The sequence below is a fragment of the Heteronotia binoei genome, chromosome 4 (assembly GCF_032191835.1).
Source record: "Heteronotia binoei isolate CCM8104 ecotype False Entrance Well chromosome 4, APGP_CSIRO_Hbin_v1, whole genome shotgun sequence".
In the NCBI taxonomy this organism is placed as follows: domain Eukaryota; kingdom Metazoa; phylum Chordata; class Lepidosauria; order Squamata; family Gekkonidae; genus Heteronotia; species Heteronotia binoei.
In genome coordinates this window covers 52,746,063-52,770,726 of record NC_083226.1, presented here as the reverse complement: position 1 = coordinate 52,770,726, position 24,664 = coordinate 52,746,063, and the positions used below count along the sequence as shown (strand labels likewise).

At 46.1% G+C, this 24,664-nt stretch overlaps 1 protein-coding gene across 11 annotated transcripts in view; it reads right to left on the bottom strand.

Moving 5' to 3' along the window:
- NFIB (nuclear factor I B) overlaps positions 1-24,664 on the bottom strand; it is a 407,796-nt gene that overhangs the window by 278,231 nt on the left and 104,901 nt on the right. Inside the window, exon 1 of one of the 11 annotated variants that reach the window (XM_060237276.1) lies at positions 6,129-6,698. The exons of the other annotated variants lie outside the window; for them this stretch is intronic. Coding sequence (XP_060093259.1) covers positions 6,129-6,131 — 3 coding nt within the window. The 5' untranslated portion in view covers positions 6,132-6,698. Of the gene's footprint in view, positions 1-6,128; positions 6,699-24,664 lie in introns of those variants that run through there. 11 annotated transcript variants of the gene reach the window in all.

Sequence of the window (24,664 nt, the reverse complement as noted above, 5' to 3'; positions counted from 1 at the left end):
TCTTGCCTTGAAAACCCTACAGAGTCATTATAAATCAGCTGTGACTTGATGCCACATTCCACTATCACCACAAGCACAATGAGACTGACACAAAATAGTTGGAATCAATAGGCAACATGAGCTGAATCCAGACAAGCTAGTGGTGATGTTGGTCAGGAAGGCTGACACTGGAGCGGATGGACCCACTTCTTTTAGATAAATTAGGGGGTTTGTACAGGTTTTTTTATAGAGCAGCTTAAAAGTTTAGAGGTGCTTATGGACTGAGCCTTGCTGATTGAAAAGTAGGTTGGTATAGTAATGCCTTCAAAAGTGCCTTCCATCAGCTGTATTTAGTCCCCCTTCTTAGACTCAGTTGGTCTGGCCATGCTGATTATGCTTTGTAACCACATGGCTGGCCTATTGTAAAATGTTCTTCATGGGGCTGCCCTTGAAAACATCCTGAAAACTTACAATCTGCTTCAAAATGCAGCAGCTTTGGTTACTGTCAGCCAACAGAAACATATCTTGCCAGTTTAAACAACTATATTGGCTTATATTTTGTTCCTGAGTTCAAGTCAAGGGACTCACATATCTGAAGATTAATCTCTCTCAATTTGTTCCTGTCCACCGTGGGTTCTGCAAGTGGTCGTTTTTGTGTTCCCCCATCAAGAGTTGCTTTTATGACATCCATTGGTGCCTTTCCTTTTCTATAGTGGGGTTTCTATAGTGGGGCCCATACTTATGAAATCAGGGGGAGTAATAACTCTTCCAGAACGGGTGGCAAGGTATTTTTAATATTTTTAATTTGTAATAGTAAACCATCTTGGGTATTTTATACAGAAAGTTCTGGAGAGGCCTTTTGTGGGGCTTGAGCTAAAGGCATGGGTTTTTCTATAAAGTGTTTTTATTTATGTTTATTTTATTATTATGGTTCTAATGGAACAAATTATAAGACATCTTGACTCCAAAAGGGAATGATAAGATATACATGGTTTTAGAGACTTTTATAGCAACCAGTATATTTGCAATTTTTGTTTGTTCCCAAATTGAGATTTCCCTTCCATATCAACAGTAAAAAATGAAACTTAGTGTGTCCATTTTGAACGTAATTCTACATTCCAAGATAGCTACCTCAGTCTACCACCCATCTTGGAAGGACAACAAATCACTTAAAACAAATTGTGATTAAACAAAATTTGTTCAGTTTGCAGTACACAACTACAAAAGATATGCAGCACAGTACAGAAAGCAAACGGAAAGAAATCTAATCAATTACACATACTAAAATGGAATGCTGCATACAAGATTGGGGTGGAGGGAAGCTATTGGTAATAACTATGAAATAAATGAAGAATGTAAATGGAAGTTGTTTGTTCAAAATTCTGAAGCATGTTACAGGCAGAATTCCACTTGAAATCTGCTTCCCATGGCAGGTGAAAACTTACCTATCTTAGAAGGCTTTATAAATGCTAATTTTACCAACTGCAGGTTTTATTATTTGATGGATGCTTGTTCAATCTTTTATAATGTGAGGCTTACGGCTGCTAGCTTCTTGTTTATTTTGTGTTGTGGTTTTATTTATTACATATTGATATTCTGTAATTTAATGGCTTCTTAATTGTAAGCCATATTGGATATTTACATAGAAAAATATGGGATAGATATTATATAAATAAAGTTATTTAGGACCGAACTAGATTGGGCATGGGGATTCACTTGTATAGAAACTTGTGTATAAACAGGGAAAGTCTCCTTTTTACAAAAAATACAGCACAGAGATGAACAGAGCTAAACTCTGCACTACTTATTATGCTAAACATCACTGCAATATTTTTCTTCCAATCTGGCTCACTTCTGGTATTGGAGATAGGTTTGGGGAAAATGCTTCAAGCAGTGTAAGAAGGAAGAAAGCCAGGAGTATTCCCCTACCTATTCTTGTTTCTGTACCTACAAATTCTTGTCTCTATAAAAATGACATTCCAGCCTCCTTATTTACATATGCATAATGCTGACACAAGAATAATGTAGATCCCCTGCCCCATTACAATTATTTCAACAATGTTACTCCTAGTTACTGCTAACAGCTATTCTGTTACACTGCTCATAGGAATTAACCATGATGGTGGTTATAACAACAATAAAATAAGAGGCAGTCATTTAGGGGGACATATTTTCTTGCGCGCGTGCACACACACACACACCCATCCATTCATTTCCAATAATAGAAAATAAAGAAGGAGATGGAGCTGATTGGTGCTGGGGGAGGAGATGGAAAGCCTGCAATGACTCTCTGTCCTTAGGTGCCCCACAGACACAAGGCCCAGCCATGGCCTGGCCTTTAGCTCACTGACACACCAACAGACTTGCACCACTAGCTTAATAAATACCACAGTAACTGCAGGCTTTTCCAGGAACAAGATTCAAAGCCAAGAGTAACCAAACCCATTCCATAAAGACATCATTCGAAAGGGAGTGGAAATTGTTTTGTGATTCATCTAAATAAATGCCCATCTTTAATAATCCAAACATAATAACCGCATGCTAACAACATCCACCAACTCTAGAAAGTTTCTCCTGAGGACATAAAGTACTGTAATTACTTAAAAGTATACAGAAGTATAAATAGATAATAATGCACACAAGCCAAATCCAAATGTCCTCTTGGAAGATATTTTACTATAAACTATCTCTGGGAAAATTAACCCTTGGTAGATTTTTTGAGAAATAATGCTTCAGAAGAAACATGAAAAGGCTAGACTTCAGGGAATCACACAATTTTCACATTTTTTTTCCTCAAAGAGCTGCCTACAATAAATGCTTGACTCACAGTAATGTAACTTGGCAACTTTTATTTCAGTCTGAAATCTATGATAATCTCTCTTCTAGTACCGATCTTTAATTGTGGATGTTGTATACAGGAAACCAGCACTCGGTGTTAGGGATTTCTATAGTTTTTGTATGTAAATTTAAAAAAATTAAATATGCCCCCTCATCTCAAGCATTGGATGACACAAAATACACAATGGAAAGAGAACAGAAAAGTTTGCCATGCCAGCACCACAATAGGACGCTTCCAGACTCTCTCTAAGGACTGCACATTTATGAACCATACAAAAAAGTTTTTGTATTTGAAGAGGTCTCATCCAAAGACAACTATGCAACTACACTCCTACTACAAAACTCACCCATTTTATGCAGCAGATATTCCCCATTTGTATCCAATTATTTTTCTATATATCAAAAAATACATGCTTACTTACTTTTCATTCACACTCCTCATATCCTAAAGTATCTTTTTCAAAAATTTTGTGGGGGCAAGATTAAGCTTAAAAATTAAATAATATTATTACTGCTGACATGCACAGTTATTAAAAGCACAGCATGCAAATTTTTCTGTCTAGATTTCATGCACATGTACAGTCTGAAACTCACCGCGCAAGTAGCACTGATTTCAGTGCAACACAGGAAGTTAGCCAGCTCAACTGCATGATTTATAAAAAACTAGAAACCCTGAAAGGCCACACAAGTGCCCCCCCCCCAAGCAATTCTGCATAAATGACGATTCAGTGTTTCATTCTGTAGAACTCAGAAACAAATGCTCTTATTCTTTCTGCCTTAATACATGATACTGAAAAACTTTGTATACACATTCCAAAGTGCTTGGGCAATTATATTTCCAAGAGGACAGTGAAAGTTGAAAGGCCTGCATCTAGATTTCTGATGATATGGGAGTTTGTCCATTGTGTGAGGCAGCTCTACTTTAGTTAGAACAGCACTGTTTTATGCTTCTAAAGTCAAGATGATATGTCTAATCTTACCATGTCCTATTGCGTAAAGTTGGGAGGTTTTTCCTCCACATTTCAATACGTGCAGCAAATTCTAAGCTTCTTTCTGTATACTATTATACCAGTATTTCATTCACGTGTATATCTTTTTTTTTTTTTAAATCATCTTGGTATATCACTTCAGAACTTTTATTTTTGTTTTTAAAGTTTTCTGATGAAGAATCAGCTTCCTGACTTTCAGCTATTTAATATAAAAATCATGTCCATCAGCTTTTTTTAGTATGTCAAAATATAAACATGTGCACAAAATGTAAAACCTGCTTATGTACATTTAGAAATGTCTGAGTTTTATATTCTTACATTTCAGTAAAAAGATAATCATAAATCTAAAGCCAAATACAGCAAACATTCCTTGGGAAATCCTGTTCAACAGTGAAGTAAAAGTGTGTAATGCTGACCCTTTTAAAAAATATATATGCTTTGTGCCTGTAGTGCTATTGCACTCACACTCGTCTGCCCAACAAAAAGAACCTGAAGGAAACCGTTATTCAAGTTGAATTCAGAAAATAAATTGAATTGTCAAGTTTTTACAGCTACATCAGATGCATAATGTATCTATTTCTATATTTAAAAAAAAATCTGAGAAAAGCTGTATTTCTACTTATAATTCCATAGTTATGAATAAATGCTGTCCTCTCCTGGAAAATGCTTCTCCCCAAAGTTAGAGTGAAGAAATACACTCATACAATGCAGGCATACTTCTCAGTGCTGCTCAGTTTTATAAACGTCTGTGGTGTGCACACATATCTTTCCTCACAGTGTGTGTGTGCTTGACCTCTGTCCACATATGGTTTGATGGTGTCTCTAATAACCAAGCTTTCTCCATTTCACAGACCAGAAAATGCAAACATCAGACCTCAAATGTAAAACTGTAAACCACATCGTTTTATGTTACACAACTTTGAAGTTTTTGCCCTGACTGCATAAAGGTCATGTTCATTCAGCCCTCATTCTCACCAAAAGCAGCAAAGGCTCCACAAAAACACGAACGTATTAATCCAAAACTACTTAAAGAATCAATCCCAGTTGCTGACAGTTTGTAGCGTTTTCTAAAACTGCAGAGTGTACAAAAATAAGGATAGTTTCAAATTGTAGTTCAAAAGTTTACTTTTATTCCTGCGATTAAAAGTTAAAGTTTCATGGGTTCAGGTTCATTTCAAAGAAAGAGTTAATCGTCTGTGTTTTGGCGCCTTTTCTCTGCCAGCTACTGTGGGGGGGGGGGGGGGAGGCTTAGAGATCTTGTCTGTCCCGTCTCAAGTTCAATGGCAACGCTTTCCTGCAGCAGCGGCAGGAGGAGGAGAAGATGGCCATGTTCGCAGCCCTAATAATAATTCAGATCACGCCACATCGGCATCTTGTGTCAAAGTCGAACTGGCTTCCCCGCCCCCTTCAGCCCGAGAGCTGCCAAGTCCTCGCACACTCCGCATTCAACCACAACTTAATGGATGGGATATTGTGCATTAAAATGTGGCCCAGACACACAGGCGAAGAGAGGACAAGTGGGGAGAGGAGACGCATACATACCCGGGGAATAAGGGATGAAAGCGAAGGAAAGAAGGAAGAAATTGTACTATCTCTCAGCAAAATAGTAAGAGTTGGGAAGAAAGAAAGTAGAAACAATAAGCCAGCCACAAAATGCGTAAGCAGCTCTAAAAGCGAGAGATGCAAAATAAACAGTCTATACTTTAGTACGGCAAACATTGTAAAATAGGTCCTGACGGAGATTAGCAAGCGCAGCGAACAATAGCACAAATGTACTTCCTCGAAACTGCAAGAAACAATTCAAGTTTTCATTGAATTAGAAAAGATACTACGGTTTCAGAACAACCGCAAAAAATAGATGAGCAGAAAGAGCGAAATATACATCGACAGCAGAAGCAAGCAGGGGGAAACAAAGCCAGAGGTGCAAAGGAATCACCCAGCATTTGAGCTTAACCTTTTCCAGTGTTAAACTGATAGTTGCTACAGAGAGAGAAAGGGGGGAGGGGAGAAAGTGGGAAGCAGGAAATGTACCAAGTTCAGCACTTTTGGACGCAAACTCCATCAACTGTTTCCTGGCATAAAAGTGCGACCCACAAAGAAAAGCTGCCAAAAAAAAAAAAGACAGAAAAGCAAAATATAAACAATCCACTACTTAGAACTCCTCCCGTAACATCAGAAATGATAGCATTGACGGGCGAAGGGCACACGGCATCCACTTTGTAAACCAAAAACACAAACTTGAGGGGGGAAGGGGGGGGGGGAAGAAAACAGCCAACAAGCAAGCTTAAAAAAAAAAAAAGGATCGTTTTCAATGCCACATACCATTGTACTGTATTGAATTAAAACCTATGGGATCCTGAATTCTGTAACACAACACGGGACCGTTGGCTTCACATTTCTCAGCTAACAAATTTAATGCCTTTCTCAAGGACGCCTTTTGGTTTTGTTTGGATTTCCGAGAGTGACCCTTCTGTCTTTTTTGTTGGTTTTTTTTACGTATAGATGTACATATACATATAGAAAAACGACGAACGAGAAAATTTTTTTGCTCAGGCTGGTTTTTTTTTAAGGCAAAGAAAAAAAATCTTGGCTAGAGGAGGTTGGGGGGGAAGCAGCAAAGACAAAAAAAAGTCTACATGCAGGCAGTGAGCGGCCCCGGCCCCCGCCTCCTCCTCTCCCTCTTTTCCAATCTTCCTTCCTCTCTGAGTTGCAGGGCTGAAGAGTAGGTTGTGGTTGCTGACTTGAACGCGGTCCAGGAGAGGCTGAGCCTTTTTTTTTCGAGCGGGGCAGGTCTCTCTGTATGTGAGTGTGTGTTGCTGCCTCTTTCTCCCTTCCCTTTTCCCCCCCTCGCGGGTCTGGCTCTGCAGAATGAGCTGGCTAGGCGAGCGCGGAGCTGCGTACTTGGCCTCCTTCCACCGCGCTCCTATTGGCCCGGCCGCGGCGGCGGCTTCCCTTAACCACCACCCACTCAAGCTGCCTTTGCATTCCCCACCTCCCCCCGCGCCCCTTCGCTCTGTCGGAACCCGTGGGAAGCGCGGCTCTTCGTTTCCGCCTGGCGGCTGCATGAAACACCAAGAGAGAAGAAAGGGAGGACGGGAGGGGGCAGCTATTTGCATATTCATTTTCAAGTAGCCAATCAGGCGAGGAAGAGCCGGAGGGGACGCCGCAATAAAGTATGCCGTTCCAGACAGGTCAGAGACCCTGAAATCAGCGCATGTCAAAGTAGTCTGTGCAGTTTCTTAAACAAAAGTGTACGTGTGTGCATCTCTGTGTGTAACTGTGCTGACTGTGCATTCTTTATAGTGCTAGTATAGATGAAAAGGTTTCACTAGTAAACAATAAAACAGGATCCCAAGATAAATTTTTTTGGAAAGAGAAAAAAAGGGGTTCTTTTATTTGCATACAAAAAGGCCCCTACTCAATTTGATAAAAGAATAGTGCCTACTATAAGTAGTAAACAAGAACTGCAGGGAGATAACAGAATCAAACCTACAGAAATCTTTATATAATGTCAGAAGGCATCCAAAAAGACTGTATTTTGGACAAAGAACAGGGCATTTGTGTGACATGAACTGTGGTATTTTAAAAAAATGATTCAAACCTCCATCCCGCTCAAGTATGCAGTTACTTGACTAGTGCCTGCCCATATAATCTGGGCCACCAGCTTCCAGAGAAGTTAATGCAAAGGTAGATGTACAGGGAATACAGAATTAGACTACTTGTGGAAACACGAGCAAACCCTCCTGAACTACCAGAGTTTATGTAGTTAAATCTGGAGACAGAGGAAACCCTTTAAAAGCATTCAGGCTCGAAAGAAAATGAACCATTGTATTTTATGTTTCCTCCCTTCTGACACTTACATATAGTCTGAGGGCTTCATTAACTTACTTTGGTGCCCAGCATTTTTTTACCTGAGTGGAATTCTATAAATCTGATCTTTTAGGGAAAAGCAGCCTATTCAAACTCTGGAAAGGAAGGGGGGGAGGGGGAGAGAGAGAGAGAAAGAAAGAAAGATGTTTTCATTGTAAATATTAATGGTAATATTTTAAAAGGAAATAGAAATTATCAAAAAGATATTATATTTCACATTTCAAGTAGTTTATGTGAGAAACAGTAAAGTGTAATAAAGTGTAAATACTTTTTTGCCAAGAGAATTCTGACCATGTAATTTCAAAACAGGCTGGTCGGTGGCTTGCCTTCAAATGCTCCATTTAAAACTACCAAATTACTGTGAGAAAGAATACAGTGTATCTAGCTACTCCGATCTAGTTAGCACAATAAGATTGACTCGAAATGCATTGAGCTTTATAATTAGATGGGCTGAATATAATGGATAGGTTACATTTTATTATTGATGAAAATTATTTTTTGCAGCGCAATGACTGTTAACAGCAGCATGGAGTTCTCAAAATTAGTATGCTTTGTTAGTAATTTAAACCAAAGTTCTAAAAATGGCTTACTATTGAAATGAACAAACAAACAAAAACACTCTGGCATAACCTAGGAGGAAAAGTAGCTTCAAAAACTGTGAATGCAGCTTGAATTTCCAATGGATAGATAAAGAACACATGCAGGAGGGGGAAACAATCAGAGCTGCACAATGTTTGCCTATGCTTTGTTTAGGGACAGTGATTGCTCAGACAGTCTTTGCAAACCATATAATATCTAGTCAGTTATCTGGTTAGCAGACCTTTTCCCATGCCAAGGGAGACCCGTGGTCGTTTCTGGGTTATGGACACTACAGATGAAGAACGTTGTACATTATATGTTTTATCACAGTGACTGCAAATCTGTTTTTAGAATATGATCTGAGAGTTGCTTTTAAGGCAGACTTCATTGGTGGGTGAAAAAAACCTTTAGGTCAGAAGTGAAAATCCAAGTCACAACATGCACTCTATCTGCCTTGATGCCATAGGCTCAGCAAGGCACTTATTCGCATAAACTAAAAGAAGATGGGTGCTTCAGTAAACAGTTCCCCACCTAAAGAGAAAGACCTTTCTACTGGAAGTCATAGAATGATAAGCCTGGATTTTTAAAATGTCATTGGTACCACCGTACATACTAAGGAATTGCTTTTAAACAAACACAATTCCATTTTGGTGGCATAAACAAAACTGGGGCATCTATATCAACATGTGACAATTTCACACCATTCTTGTGAAAGAAGACTTTCTGTAGCATTCACGGATACTGGACAAGACAAGGTGTCACAAGAAATAGAATACAGAAATAATCAATGACCAACCAGTCTGATAGACATCCAATACGTGACCCTAAGAACAACTGATATAGAGTTCAGATATACCAAGTCCATTAGTTTTTTTTTAAATATAAATGAATGATACTAAGTTATTAGTATACATACTACAATGTTAAAAAGTCTGACTCAATTTACTTCCATTAGAGCCTGATCTCATTTGTAATATTTAAATATCATTAAAATCCATTAATCCATGCTCCATACTAGCTCTGTTAACATCAATACATTTAATCCCTCTCCCCTATTAAATGAGAAAAGCAAATCCTGCAAAAATCATTCCAACAAATTAGGTATAACAAGTTCTTTATGGGTTCTGGTTAGAACCATTGTCCAAAATCTACTATACCTATATCAAACAGAATATTGGAAATTCCCTGAAGAAAAAGGGTTACCCAGAACCTTCTTTTAATGCATATCAATAATAGATAATCATTCACTAGACAAAGTGGAAATCTGCTTGGTTTCTAGTCCATTTATTAGTTTATTTAAACAAATTCTTATATTCAAGAATTGAGTTAAAATATTCAACAACATCATTATCTTTACTGGGGAAGAATGATACAATATTATTATTTTATTTATTTATTTAAAAATATTGTAAATTCCCAAGAAGTAAAACAAGATAGTACAACATGCTTCTACTTCTCTCTTTAAAAAACAAAACTGATTTTACAAACCCTGTAGGTTGTTTTGGGCTTTGCATACAATAGAACTAACAAAGACCAGTACTGGTATCAGGTTGGTGTAGCTCTACCCCCTCTCACATATCCTCTTAAGAACAATGATTAGCTAGTGCAATAACCATTACAATTCTCTAAACCTTATTTTGATAGGATTACATTAAAATCCATTTAGGAAATAATTAACATCAAAATAAAAGACAAGTTTTTAAAATGTATGTGGAAGCCACAATAGTTCAACCCCGATACACTGTCATGAACTACGGTAACCTCAAAAGGTATTATTCTGCTAAGTACATCAAGGTCCCATCTATAAAGAGTGTGTTGTGGGGCTGATGAGCACATTTGGACAGCCTGCTTAATAAAAAAATGTTTGCAATAAACCTGGTAGAAGTTAGGAATGGTTTTGCAAATTTTAATTTTTTGTTACAATGTAAGTGTTTGAACAATAACTCTCTGCTAAATAATATAGTAGTGTAATCCTCCTCCGATCACAAACATATCATATAATACAATTCTCACTGAGAGGACACATTCAAGATGAAGGAAATGATAGTAAAATAGTAGAATAAAATAATAATAGTGAGAGAAGCTAAGATTTCATCAGGTAAAGCAAGGAATGGCAAAGGCAAACCAAACAATGGAAAACAGTTTGGTTTTCCAGCTTTTGTTGCTTGTAAAACTACACATTCTAACATTTTAGATTTGTCCATATCTGTGCTGTCTGTGACACATGGGCCTCAATCATAGCTTTCGTCATACAAAATACTTACTTTGTAGTCAGAGTCATTGATGGCTTTGGGAAATTCAGTTTGGGTTAAGCTGCCTTGGGATAATAAATGCGGTTTACAGCCACAAAATGGGCCCTCTCATGCTTGGATCAGAGATACTAGAGGTACTATGTGTCTCCTATTAGGGATAAAAAGTAGGAATATATTTTGGAAATTTCCAAAACAATGTGCCCTGAAGCACTCTTATCCGGTTCTTCCTGCCTGTTCTGCTTCATGCACACCTTGGCTGGAGTGAAAACCTTCTTCATCTGACATGTCAGTCCTCAGAGGCTAGGTTTCCAGCAAGAACTGAGTGAGTTAAATTGAGGTGATGCAATCTTAATGACAGCATTTACTATCACAGACCAGATAATACGTTAACTGGCCTAATTTGTTAAGCTGTTGTGACAAATTGTAACAGGTAGTTGTATTGCATCTTATTATCACTGAGTAGTCTGCATACTGAAAGTCAGCCTGAAGAGGTCAGACTAGTGGCAAAAGGTCAGGCCAGGCCAAGCCAAAGAAAGTCTGTGACCTCGGTTGTGAAGGTGATGGAAGAAATCAGCCATTCTGTGCACTTCAGCTTTTAGACAGGGATACTGATGCAGGAGAAAAACGTACAGAATCAGTTGTGTCAGGAGCAATAGAAGTGCCTGGTAGGATTAGAGACAGCTATCCTAAAATGTCCTAAGAAAAACAAATGCAAGATAAGTGAACTGATTTTTTTTTCAAAACCAATCTTTGTTGTTTTTTCATATTGTTAAATCTTTTTTTGAAGTACATTTTAAATGTGAAAGAACTGCACCTTAAGAAATATGTGGAATTCTCTCAATTTTGAAAAACAAATCAAATTCCCCTAAAATGTTTAGGTATTACTGAGGATTCAGGTAAGAACTGAATGCCATATTCTGTCAAAATTTTTATCTATTTCTCCATTTTATCCCTATTTTTATCAATTTCTCCATTTAAGCTTATGTTTTAATCAAACATGTTTAATTGTAAGAAAAAAAGAAAAGAAAATTAGAATGACAATAGTGTTCTCCCTATGAATAGCAATATAATAAATAACATTGCATTTATGACCTAAAACCTTGGTCCTCCACTGAGCTCTTATGGGCATTTTTAGCAATGTTGAAATCTGTAGTTAAAGCGGCCATTTGAAAGAGGAAAGGGTCATGTAGTCAATGTAGTTGAAGTGTGCATGCACATGAATTATTTATTTATTTATTACTTTCAACTTTTATCTCGCCCTCTCTGCAAGCAGACTCATGAAAGTGTATACCTAGAATGAAGCTTTGTTGGTCATAAAGGTGCCACTGGATTCAAACTTCAGGTAAGTTATAAGTATTCAGTAACACATAAAAAGAAAATTAGTACTGAATTTTTTTTTTTAAAAGGGCACTGGTTTTTATCATGTGCACAGTACAAGATTTGTTTATTTCCATTTTTTTTAAAAAGGCAGCCCAGTCCGAAATAATATATCCACCGTCTGCCAGGCTATCAAAGTGCTGGCACTAGGCCTAACGTTGCATTGCTTCCTGCAACAAAATTCTCATTGACTGTAGCTCCAGGCAGGCCACCCATCCAGGAAAAAGTCAATGCCAAAGATCACAAAGGAAAGAATAACTTGCCAGTCAGACAGATGCAGTGGTGAGCAGACAGGAGTCAGTCTCTCAAGCCAGACCATAGCAACACCCTAGGCCTGTGTCCAGAGGCAGTGGCCTCCATTCGCTTTGGGCTTGGCCTCTCCACCAGGCCACTCTGTAAGGCCTGGGAGTGACAACCCGCTCACTCTGTTTTGATTCTTGAAAAGCCAGTCTGTTGGCCAGATGGAGCCACTCTCCTCCTCGCCTGCTCTCCAAAGGGATGCACTTGCTGGAGCTCTCACAGAGGAAGGCCGGCCGGCCAGCCTTGCTAGGGCTGGGAATCACTGGAGGCAAGTTTTATTGGTCTCTGGGAGTTTCTCCCTCTTCCTGCTTGACACCTGCTGCCCAAAGGCTGCCAAACATGCCAGGGTTTCAGGAGCAGATGCAGATGTGACAGAAGATGTTATCACAAAAGGGTTTGTTCCCACAGACGTGTGAGAGGCATGGGCTGCTGGCACCCAGAGCTCTGTTTCCATGCACATCCCTCAGCTGTTTGTGTTTTGCTGTTTGTTGGGCTCCCTCCCCTCCAACACCACCATCCCCCTCTGCTCCATAGGCTACAGACGCAGTAGTAGATTCAGCTCACTTCCTGCTCTGCTCACCGGTTCACTCCCAGCATGGCATACAATGTGGAAAGGAGCTGGATCCAAACACAGCTTTGCCAGTCTTCAGTTGCAGACAGCCAGCCCAGGTGCTCTATGAAAGTTAAAAGCCATTCACACCCATAGGCAACTCCCTTGGGCAGGCCAGGCTAAGGGAATGACAGGAGAGGGGAGTCAAGATCTCCCTGACCTCCATGCAGTGGTTCTTTCCTTATCTTTCCTAGGAGAGGGAGATGGAAAAGTTCAGTCTCCTGCACCAGGCAGAGTCTCTAAGCCCTTGCAAAATACCTACTGGCCTTATAGAACTGGAGAAGTGCAGCCCACTAGTTCCTTTAAGCCTTCTCTCCTTGGAGTGTATGCATGCGCCCCCTTCTCTCCATCCCCTTATAGCAATCACATATTAACAAAATACAGGCAAGAGCTCAGATTGCCAGCCCTTTGTTATTTGATCAACCTCCTGGAACTCATATTTCAGTTGCCAGAAACCTGTCATCAATAAAGTGTGACAGCGTATGGGCGTGTATTGGTGGAGGGGGGGCGGGGAATGCAGTAAGGGAGAGGTTGAAACCGGCCATCCGGCATGGGCTGGGAGGAGAAGAGGAAGGTGATGTGATTATATTAGGCAATTGGGGGGGGGGGGGGGGGAAGCGAGAAAAAGAAGAAAGTACATACGCTGGCTGAGCTGTGTGATGTGATGCCGGTCTTTCCACCCAAAGCAGTCATTCCAGTCTTCCGGCCTAAGCAAGATGGGGTGTTAGGCGATGACACAGAAGCACACACAGGCAGGCACACACGCAGAGGCACCCCCCAAAAGAGAGGCAGCAGAACTCACCTGTCCCCTCTGTGGCACAAGCAGCGAGCCCGATCCTGCCCCCAAGAAAAGAGGCGCAGGCCCAAAGGCAACCAGGCTAGGCCCGGGCGAGCCGCCCGCCTGCGGGTAGGCCTGGGCCCTGTAGGGAGCAGGCTCCATTGAGCTGGGCTGGGCTGGGGGGAGGCCAGTTCCGGGAGGCCGTTGCGGCTCAGCAGGCGCCCTCGCACCCGGGCCACGTGCCCAAGCGCGGCCCTGGGCTCCCCGGGCAGTCTCCCCGCGAGGCAGGCCCGGGCTCCCTCCCCATAGGGAGGCCAAGAGGCGGAGGGCGGCGGCGGGGGCCAGCGGAAGCGCAGGTGGCGGTCGCCGGCTCCTCTTCTTCGTCGTCCGCCTGGTCGTCTGGGCGGCCCTGGCCCCTCAGGCCCATCGCCCTCTTCGCCGCCGCCTTGGCAGCGGCATGGCTTTCCCCCCGCAGGCCAGGACTAGGTGGGGTGGGGGACCGAGGAGCCAAGGCTCTGCCCGGCCGTCGGACACAGGCGAGGCGAGGCGCCTAATGCGGGGATTTGTCGAGGTTGCCTCTCAAACGCAACCGGTGAAACTCCTCCCTTCCGTAGCCTCACTCTGCTGCGTGTGCGCCTCTTTGGGGGGCTTGCCTGCTCACCCCTGCCCCTCTCCCACGCAGTCACACACTCCCCGCTTGGCCATGCGGCCATCTCCTGGCCCAGGCCTCCCGCTCCTTCCAGCCTGGCAGCAGTCCCACGAAAGAGGGCGCCGCGCCCCCCTCGAGCCCGCTGCTCTTGGCCCCAGTGGAGAGTCAAGGGCGGGCCGCAGCCAGGAAGGTCTTATCTCCACCCCCATGCCCCGTCCAGTGCCACAGCCGCTGGGGGCCCCTGCACTGACTTGGGATTGACTTTCTGCTCCGCTCCGGCCAGAAAGCGCATCAGGTTCTCCCAGGGGCCTGTGCAGAAGGCCGCTCCATCTTGGAGCGAGCAGCAGCCAAGTGAGGATGGAATAGAAAGATTACACACACACCCCCATACAAAATAAAAAAGGGAAAAAACACCCACCCCACCCCTCCAAGCAGGCAGGATCTGTTTTGTGCGGCCTCTGCGGAACAAAGCGCGAGATGTCAGGGACAGTTTTTGAACTCCTCTGTTTACAAAGCAAAAAGTTCGGCCCCGGAGAAAGTGTGGGACTGCGCTAGCTTCCCGGCAGCGTCTCTGTCTCTCTGGTGATCCCCGATGCCGCCTGGAAGCCAGGCACAGCACAGACCCGCCGCGCTGAAGGCTCCCTCCCGGCCAGTCGGCGGACAGCTGGGAGGGGGGGAGCCAGCTTGGGGGCGGCCTTGGATGCCAGGGACACAGGAGGAGGGGGCGGGGGTGTCTGGGGCTGGGTGCGAAGCGGGAGCGGAGCGAGACACCAAAGGAGACAGGCACGTCGTCCGCCAGCCCCAGCGAGACGAGGGGAGGGGAGGGGGGAGCTGCGGGGCCGGCCGCTTGCCCAGGGAGACAGCTTCGGACCGGGAGAGGGGGCTCCCGTTCCCTTCACAGCCCTCCCCCCACCCCGCCACTCACCCAGAGGAGTGCTGGGGAGGGCAACAAACAAACAAAACAACCCCCCAAACCCTCCCCAAAGTTTCTTCGAACACTTGGCCGGGACACTTGCCGGTGGAGGCAGACGGACTGCGGGGCAGCTACGGGGCGGGCTTTCGAGGGGCAACGTCCTCTGAGAAGCCTCGCAGACAGCCCCCCCCCCGCTTTCCTGCTCAGCGCCGCCGCAGGCTGAAGATCCCCCCTCCGCCGGCTGCTGTCAAGGTACTACTGGACGGGGCGCCCGAGCAGATGGCTGTGGGGAGCCCAGGCAGACTGACGCCGGGAGCTTTGCCCCGGGAGCGCTCGGCACCACCACCACCCCCTCCCGACGTTGATTCTCAGGCGGGCATGGCCCAACCTAGGCTGGGGGGGGGGGGCGGCGCCGCTCCCTCGGAACTCGCAGCCGGGTCCGCTTTAGCCTTTGGTAAGAAACCGCAGGTGTCCTCCCTGGCTCACCAAAAGCTGCCTTCGGAGTGGGGGGGGGGGATTTCAGGCTGCGGGGGCTGGTTTCAGTACACACACACATCCCTCGGTTATCTGTGGCCAAGGGAGAGCGGCGGGTTCAACCCCGAGCCTTGACCAGGCGCTGCTTATTGTCAGGAGGGGACCCCTCGCCTGCCATGCCGTCGAGGCTTTCTCCACCCCTCAAAAGCGACTGTGGCCGGCCTGCGGGAGAGGGCCGATGGGTTCGTGCCCCTTTGCTTTCCCCGGCCAGGCCTCTCTGCCGAGCACCTTCTGGATCTATTTATTGGGAGCGGGGCGGGGGTCTGCCCTTGATCCTTAAAAGCTACAAAATTGCGGGAAGTCAATCGATCTCTTGAACGCAGCAGCGCTGCCTGCCCAGGCTGCCGTCTAAGGGGGAGATGACAAAACTGGGCATGTTTTCAGCGAACAGCCCGGTCCCAACCGTGTTTACTCGGAAGGAAGGAAGCCCCGCTAAACCCAATGAGGGAGAGAGACCAATTTCGCACTAGACCTTTAACCCTGGTTTATCCCTGTCCCCAAGCTGACATTCTACACTAAAATCATGGAATCCTAGAGTCACAGAGTCGGATTCTCTGATTCTAGTGTTGAATGTCAGTTTGGGGACAGAGTTAAACCAGGATTAAAGATTTAGTGCGAAATTGGTCAGAGCTTGCGGCAGAAGGTGGCTGAAGCTGGTGTTTCCTTGGGCAGAGAGTCCCTCCCCGGGGCGTCCCCTTTGCTCCCGCTGGGCAGACCCAGGCAGGCAGTGAGGATCGCGGGCAAAGCAGGGGCCGCTCCACGGCCGCCTGAGCCGGACTCCACATCGCTTCGTTCCCACGGCCGCTTCCTTCCAAGCCCGGCTTCACTTCCCCCGGACGGTCACTGGGCTCCGCGGGGCGCCCTTGGCGCAGCCCCCCCCCCCCCCCGCAGCAAAAAGGGAATCTCTTCGGGAGGAGTCTCCTTCCCGTGGTCAGTCAATGGGGTCTGGCAACAAATTGATTTTTTCCCTCCTTTGCCCAGCGATACTGTCTCATCTCCCCTGCATTTTCGTTTGTGCAGCAGTTTAAAACAAACAAAGAAACCCCCAAAAGCCGTTCCAGCGCTTTCCTCCGGATACGATTCCTCTGGTTATCCCCGCATATTTATACGACGCTTTCGGGGCTCAAAGCGCTCCAGGCGGACGGCCCTATTCGCTCTCCATTTGTTTGAAAATGGAAATGCAATTAAAAAAAAAAACCCGCTTCCGCAAAGCCATTCAGAGAGCTCTTGCTTCGACGTCCTCGGGATGGTCCCAGGCAGAGAGGCCAGAGGAGGAAAGGGCAGCCCGATGCCCGCTTCCATCACCTCCGCCCGCCCCCAGTCCTGCCCTAGGCTGCCCCCGGCCCGGTTTTGGAGCTGCAGAACACTTCGCCCTCCCCTGTGCAGCCCGAGAGGTCGTGAACGTGGGCTTCATTCCGGCTGCCCACCCTCACCCACCTCCAAGCATGCATAGCTGGCCCTCAGGCTTCGTGGATGGCAGTGCCCCCCCCCCGCCCTCTTTAGGTTGCCATCTTAAGATGTCAAGCCGGCTGCTTCTGATTCAAATGGAGGGGGGGAGAGCAATGGCTTTGGGGGAGAAAGCGGGGTCTAAATATACCGCTGTTGATAATAATAGCCTGTTTCTAACTGTATTTACTCGGAAGTAAAGCGCCAATGCAGGGAAGGGGCCCTGCTCCCGAGGAAGTGAACCTCGACGGGTGGCCTTGTTTCCAGGGGGCTCCCTCTAAGCTGTGGAGTCTTGTGAGCAAAACTTCTGCATCATGAGCTACTGGGACAAACGTTGTGAGCTGCTGCGCCAATTAGTGCGCTCTGGGGCCATTCTTCCTGAGCTGAGACAAAAAGGTATGAGCTGGAGGCTAAAAATCTGTGAGCTAGCTCACACTAACACAGCTTAGAGGGAACAGCACCCCGCAGGTGTCTGCGCCGCGCTTGTCCGCCCGGGGAAGGCGGAGGGCGCGGCGACTCCTCGGCCTCTTTCCCTTTGCGGCCTGGGAGATTGTGTGCCGGCCCGGCCTCCCCCTCGGCGGCCCCTTCGGTTTCAGGCGGATCCCTCCAAGTCAGAAGTGAGCCGACGCCGGAGCCTCTGACTTACACTGGGAGTCCCTCCGCCTCCCCAAAGCGTCCCCGCCGGGCTGAGAAGGGCAAGTCGCCCGGGCCGAGGGAGGCGGCGGCAGAGCCCGCTCGACCAGCCACGGAAGCGCCTGTTCCCTCGGGGGAGCTCAAGAGCCGCCTCCCGAGACGCGGGCAACGACGGCGAGGGCGCCCGCCTGGGGGACAACAGAGAGGGCTCTGCGGCCATTCCTCCACCGCCACGACGCGGGCTGCCTTGGAAGGAAGCGCCCCACGACGCGAAGAAATCGGGACGGGGCTGCCTCCTGCCCACCAGTCCAGCTCGGGCGTCTCTCCTCGGAAGCCAGCCCGGCCCTCATCGGCGCGAGTTTGTGCCTTCAGGCTCCTGCGCGAGTCTCACGCTATCCCTGCACCGGGCCCGCAGCTCCTGCGGGGCTCCCCCGGGTCACAGGCACACGAGCAGCCTGCACCAGAGGCGCCACTAGCCCTCCGCCCCGGCCTTACTCCCAAGGCAGCCGCTTGCTGCGCCCAGAGCAGCCTGCTGGCTCGGGAGGGAGTCGCTAGTCCTCCCGCTAGCCACGAGGGGGTGGGACCGAGAGGCACTCTGCACATGCTCGGGGCGCAAGGGGCCCAAAGGCGAGCCGGGGAAAAGCTGAGCCCACCCAGGCCCACTCCGGGAGTGCCGCGATTCTCTAGCCTGCCCTGGTCCTCGGCAAAGGGGGGTCGGGAAACCCCATCCTCACCCTGCCACTCCCGGAGCCGCAGGATGTCCTGAGTCCCTGGCCTGGAGGGCAGTCGCTCCACCGGCCTTCTTCAGCCCCTTCCCACCACCCAACTCTGCCGCTGGGCGACGGCGGGGGGGGGGGGGGAGTCGGTGGAGAACCTCTCCTCCTCGGCCCACATTAAAGCCGCTCCGAGGACTGCGGAGAAGGGACGCCTGGCGGCCGCGCCTGCCACTTGAGTCTCTGCCTTCAAAAGGAGCCGAGATCTCCTTCGAGGGGCTCCCACGTGCTTGAGGCAGAAAGAGCCCCTGCTCGCCCACCGGGCCTAGACAGTAAACACCGCGGAACCCGCAGCGCCCCCTTCCGGGGGGGAAGCAAAGGATCGCGCCGCCAGGGGCCCCCACTTCGCCTCCGCCCCCTTTGCTGTGACTGGAGCCCTCCGCGAGGGGCGTCTTTCAGATGCCCACCGGCTGCTGCCGCCAGGAGTCCCGACGGCTCGTCTTCAAAATCCGCTTTTACTTTTCCCCTCTACCCTTCCCGTTGGCCTGCCGCACGGCGTGCACCCAAACCCCGCAATCCTTCCCGTTAGTTTTCTGTCTAGGTAAGTTTGGAAACCTCTCTCCCTCCCCACCCGCCACCCCACGCCGGGCTACAAAGGCACATGTTTGCAGCCTCCAGGAGAGAGAGGACTGGGAATTCTCTGTCCAAAGCATATTCTCTTTTTCCTCTCTTTCTCTCTCTCTCTCTCACACACACACACACAAAGAGAGAGTCAGCTCCACGTGAATCCTTCCCAAACTCGGCTGCCGATTTAAGGCAGCATAATTCGCGTTCTCTAGATCCGCCAGGGGCAGAAGTGGCGCTGCTTGGGCACCCAACTACACCACGAGGAACCGAGGCACAACGATTGTCTTGGAGGGTTTGGGGGGGGGGCAGAGGCAGGCGCGCATGTGGGTGCCTACAAATGGAAGGACATCTCCCACGATCGGAGGGGAAGACCCGCGCAGTCCTGCAGGAAACTTGTTCGAAAAGGCAGTCGAGGTGTTGGGATCTGGGGCTCTAGGGAAAGAGAGAGACTTGCCGCGCCCCGACAAAGGGCATTCGTTTCCCCGCTCCTCGGCGACCAAGACGTACTCAATGACACCAAAAGGGAATCTGATATGGGGGGGGGGGGCTGGGGGGGAGAGAGGGGCATTTTCTTTGAAGAGCTCCTCTTCCAGAGAGCACGCAGCATATTTACTAGCGAGAGACAGCCCCGCCAGATCCCTGACAAACCGCGGCGTTAAAGTGCTTCCTTTTGCTGTCACATCGTTGCCCATCGTGTGACTTTGGCCTTCGGGAATATTAGGAAATCCTTCTCTGAGTCGCCTCTAACTGCGGTGTCGCCCCCCCCCCCTCCACCTTCCGGAAACAACCTGGAATTGATAGAACAAAATAAGAGTCAATTGCACCTTGAAGACCAACTTCGTTTTATTCAGAACGTAAGCTTTCGTGTACATGCACACTTCTTCAGAGGGAACCTGGAAGAGAGCAAAGCTCTGACGTGTCCCTTTTCCTTTGGAGCAGCGCCCGCTCTCTCGTCCAGCGCCACCGGTGGGCAGCAGAGGCCGAAAGCGAAAGGCGCTGTAGTGGCGGCGGTGGAGCAAAGAAGGTCGCGAGTCCGCAGCCGCGAAGTTTGCAGCGGGAGCCCAGGATAAGGAAGCCTGCGCTCCCTGGTGTCAGAGCGACGCAAGTGCTCCCCAGCTGGGAGAAAGGCTAAAGGGAGCGACTACAGTGGCTGTGTGTACCTTTCAGGGTTATTAAAATATGGGGGAACTGGGAAGCAAGAGAGACTCTTCCGGGCTAGGGATCAGTGTCAATGCCAGGCAGAATCATACCTGGAAGGAAGTTCAACTGAAACCAACAAGTGTTGGCTTAAGTGTACCGTGATTGCAATGCCAAGCGACAGGGCACTGTGAGGGAATCTGGAGTGCATTTGGAATACTGAGTGGTACATAGAACTCAGCAACTCCCAGACAGCTCAACCACAGAGGCAGATCCAAGTGGCTGCCTGGGGTGCCAAAATTCCAAGGACGCCTGCCTCAGCTACCAACATGTCTTGGAGAGAAAGTTGCAGACACAGAAGTCAGATTGCAAGATGCTCCTCCTTCACCCAAATTGGGTGCTGGAGGCTTCTGTGGTTTTAAGTGGCAGTAAAGGCACTAGTACTGCTGTTCAAGAAAGTGTTGCCATTCCTGCCCTAAAAACATTCATTTTGAAAGACACTCCACTGCCTTCAGTGAAACCTATCTCCTCATCTGTATGCTTTGGCTTGCTGCCTTACGTGTTACTGAAGTTCCGACTGCAATCATCACCCTCAGTACTGCCTACAAGATTCATCATTGTGAGTCATACTGTGGTGCTTAGGAAAGATGGCTCTGCTTCCCAACATGAGCATTTAGAGGCTGTTCTAGGCCCCTTGGATGTAATTCGCATCCACCTGGAAGGAGGCTCAAATTGGCCTCTGCAGTTGGAGTACAAAGAAAATGGGCAAAGAGAAAGTGGAACGACCTTCGCTTGGACTGTGCTGGTTAGAAATGGATTTGATCTATTGCACTAGGCAAGCACTCTCTGCTTGTTCTCTCACACATACAGCAGAACTACTGACAATGCCACCCAAAGCATAGTTTCATCCTTCTGAGCCCACTGACTTCCATGGACTTAGAAAACAGCAATCCTGCTTCACCGTGACCTGGACAGCTAGCCTGATCGCATCAGAATCTCAGAAGCTAAGCAAGGTCAGCCCTGTTGCTATTTAGATGGGAGACCACCAAGGGATGGCTGTGATGATGGCAAAAAGGGGGGGAGGGAGAGAAACAACAGATGACATTGGAAAGGCTGCTCTGAAATTGTTTTCTACAGCAGACTGAGAGAGTCTGCAGGGCTGTCTTGCTGTTCCTCAGAACCCAGGCACATCTGGAGCTGGGAAGGCTCCTTTAAAAATGAACCAACATCCACTATTATCTGAGACACAGGTGTCATTTGTGCACAGATGTTGTTATAAATACTCACATGAAAACAGTAAACTAAAGGTTATTGTTGCAATAGATTATTTAAAATATATAATCCAGAAAGGTTCATGTTAAGGTCTGCCATACATTCAAACACTCAAAAAGCCAAATTCTGGTCAAGAACAACAATTTCACCCAAAGCCTTTATATTTGTCAAATCATATTTTCACCAAAAAAGTGGCCATTGTCTTAATACTTTCATGGCATCTATATATAACATATCTATATTTATTATATTTGCATGGCATCTATATATAATATATCTATATATTAATATCTATATTAATATGAACTTGCCACATTAAGGCACCTCTTTATTTCATGCCACCTTATCAGGTCACATTCTGTCCTAGGTTTTTGGAACTAGCCACCAAAAACAGTATGCATCATATTGTGGCTTTATGCTTTCCTGATTTGAACTTTGCCAGATCTTTGCTACTCTGCCAGTCCAATTTACTCCATGGCAACAGAGAGCATAACAAATCAGAAGGGCCACAACAACTCGAATCATTTCCCTTTTTTATATACTCCAAACTCCAAAGCTACATTTACTTCCCCTCTGATGCAATACACAACTTCCCATTTCCTCCTTTGTCCCACCACCTGTACACAGCAAGAACACACACACTGGACCTATCGCCATCTTTCTCATGATAGGCAGGGGGGGGGGGCAATAACCTGTGGTGCTATTACTAGATCTTTGCTGATATCTCTAGGCTCTGAAGGAAGAGAAGAGACAAGAAATGAGAGAATGAGAACTGGGAGGGGAGGGAAGATGTAGAAACAAGAGTGTCGCTACTGTGGCCACAAGGGTGTTGCTATGTTATGGACTGGATTGTTTCATCTCTCCCATTTTTTGCTTTCAAGCAAACAAAGAAATGAGATGGAATGGTACAAACACTTTTGGAAATCTGTCATTTAATGGATTGAAGAACTCCAGAGATTTGTGTTTTGTAGGCCATTATTTAATACAATCATAGTCACTCCGGAGTTGTTCTTAACAGACCTCTGTCTTTATGATAGCAGAATAGGTGAAACTGGACATTGTTTGGGTGCTTTTTGTTTGCTTGCTTATATTGTTAGATTATCAGGACAAGTCATCTTGAACCAGTTATTTTTTTAAGCTTTAATCCAGAATAGGAAGTGTCCTAACACTCTGCAGCATCATTTAGCCAGTGTGCTATGGTGGCAAGGATACTGAACTAAGATATGGGAGATCCAGGTGTGAATCCCCATTCATCCTTGGAAGCTTGCTGGGTGACCTTGGGCCAGTCACATATTCTCATCCTAACCTCCCTCACAGTTGTAGTGAGGATAAAATGGAAGAGAGGAGAACTGCTCTGACTCCCTACTGAGAAGAAAGGTGAGGTATAAATGAAGTAAATAAATAAATTTTAATATGGACAAAAGATCAGCTTATCAATATTTTACTGTATTATTATTTGTAAAATCTTACTCCACCGCTTCACAGCACAAAGCAGCTTATAAAAATACATTTCTGTTTTTAAAAAGTAAAAAATAGAACTGGCTTCTATCCTTATCAGTAAAGTCAGAAGTTGATGGCTAAGAATAGATCAAGAGGCAGTATCATAGTAGTTGTTGATGAACTATCAACTGTACACATTTCCAAAAGTAGTTTTGTTTGAAATGCCAAACCAGTGGCAATAAAACAAATATTCTGTCCCCACATCTGTAAATGAGATTCCTCAAAACAGTAATCAAGTTTCGGTGTAGCATATGACCCCTGGATTCTCACAGTGTGTCCTATAGAGCCCTCCTGAACCCAGCCAATTACTTGGAAGTCTCTCAATGCACTTGGCAAACAGACTGTGAATTAACATTGTAATGCTGTAAAAAAAACAAAAAACAAGCAGGTTGAATGTAAAGGGAGGCAAGTCCTGGATTCGATGAGCTCACTAATACAAGTACCAGGATCAAAAGCACCATAACTCAAAATTCTTGTTAAAATAAATGATTGCCCCACTAACCTGGAGCACTGACCGTAATCATGTAATAATATTTTATAGACAATAAAGAAAAATATGTTCACCTTTCACTTACAATGCTGACCATTGCATTAATGTTTGTAGAATAGTATGTTCTATTGTTCCACAACATAATAAACAATAACTGGTTTTTATTCAATAGGTTACATTTTTGTTGGTGTTTCTTCTGAAAAACTGTTAGTTTGGTTCCAGTGGCATACACACACGCACACATTGTTCAAGTGTTCTATTATGGACACCATAATGATGCTCTAACATTTGGCACATAAACTCCTTGCTGTGGTTATCATTCTAAGATAGCTCTTGATATAGTCAATGTATGGGTTCTGTCTGTCAACAGAAATGTCAAAGATTTCACATCATAAGCACTCCCATCGTAGGAGTATTTATCTATAAAGTACGCACCCCAAACTACCTGTGTGCTGTACAAGGATAACTCTTGACAAAAGCCTTTCACAAATTTACAAGCTAGTAACAGCCAGCATTGGAAGGTGAGTCTCCATTTTAGCGTGGTGTGGGAGGCCCCTTCTGATGCTGATCCTCAGAGCCTGGCAGTAACATTTAGCTCAGCAGGGCATACAGATCCTTCCAATTACATGGCAGGGTTTTTGGGGGGTTTTTAATGCCAGTGCTTGACAGTCCTTTACAAAGCCCTGCAGAAAGCTGAATTAGAGGTTTTAATAGGGAGGCAAAGTGTAACCATACCTGCCACATGAAGGTAATTTAGATGTTCCCTAACCCATCAACATGTGTTATGCGAGAGAGTGAGAAATGAGCAGCAGATTTCTTTTCAATTCATATGGATTTCTTCAGGGAAGCCGGACCCTCTCAGTCTTAGGGGATATCTTTATTTGCCAAATATCTCAGACAGCAGAAGCAACATACTAGGTCTCCTGTAGTAATCTGATGCCTACACACTTCTACTTACGCCTGCACAAATGCCGGAGTCTCATTCTGCATCTCAGAAAAGCTTTGCAAGCTGCTAATCAGAAACAGAGATCAAGAATGGAAATCATCCTTGTCATCTGTTCCTCCCACCCACGGCAAGAAAAATAGCCCGCACATTAAACAGTTAAAGGATTTCTACACCAGCTGGTTCCTCTACCAATAACTCTCCCTCTCACTGCATAAAAAAAATAAAGCATGAG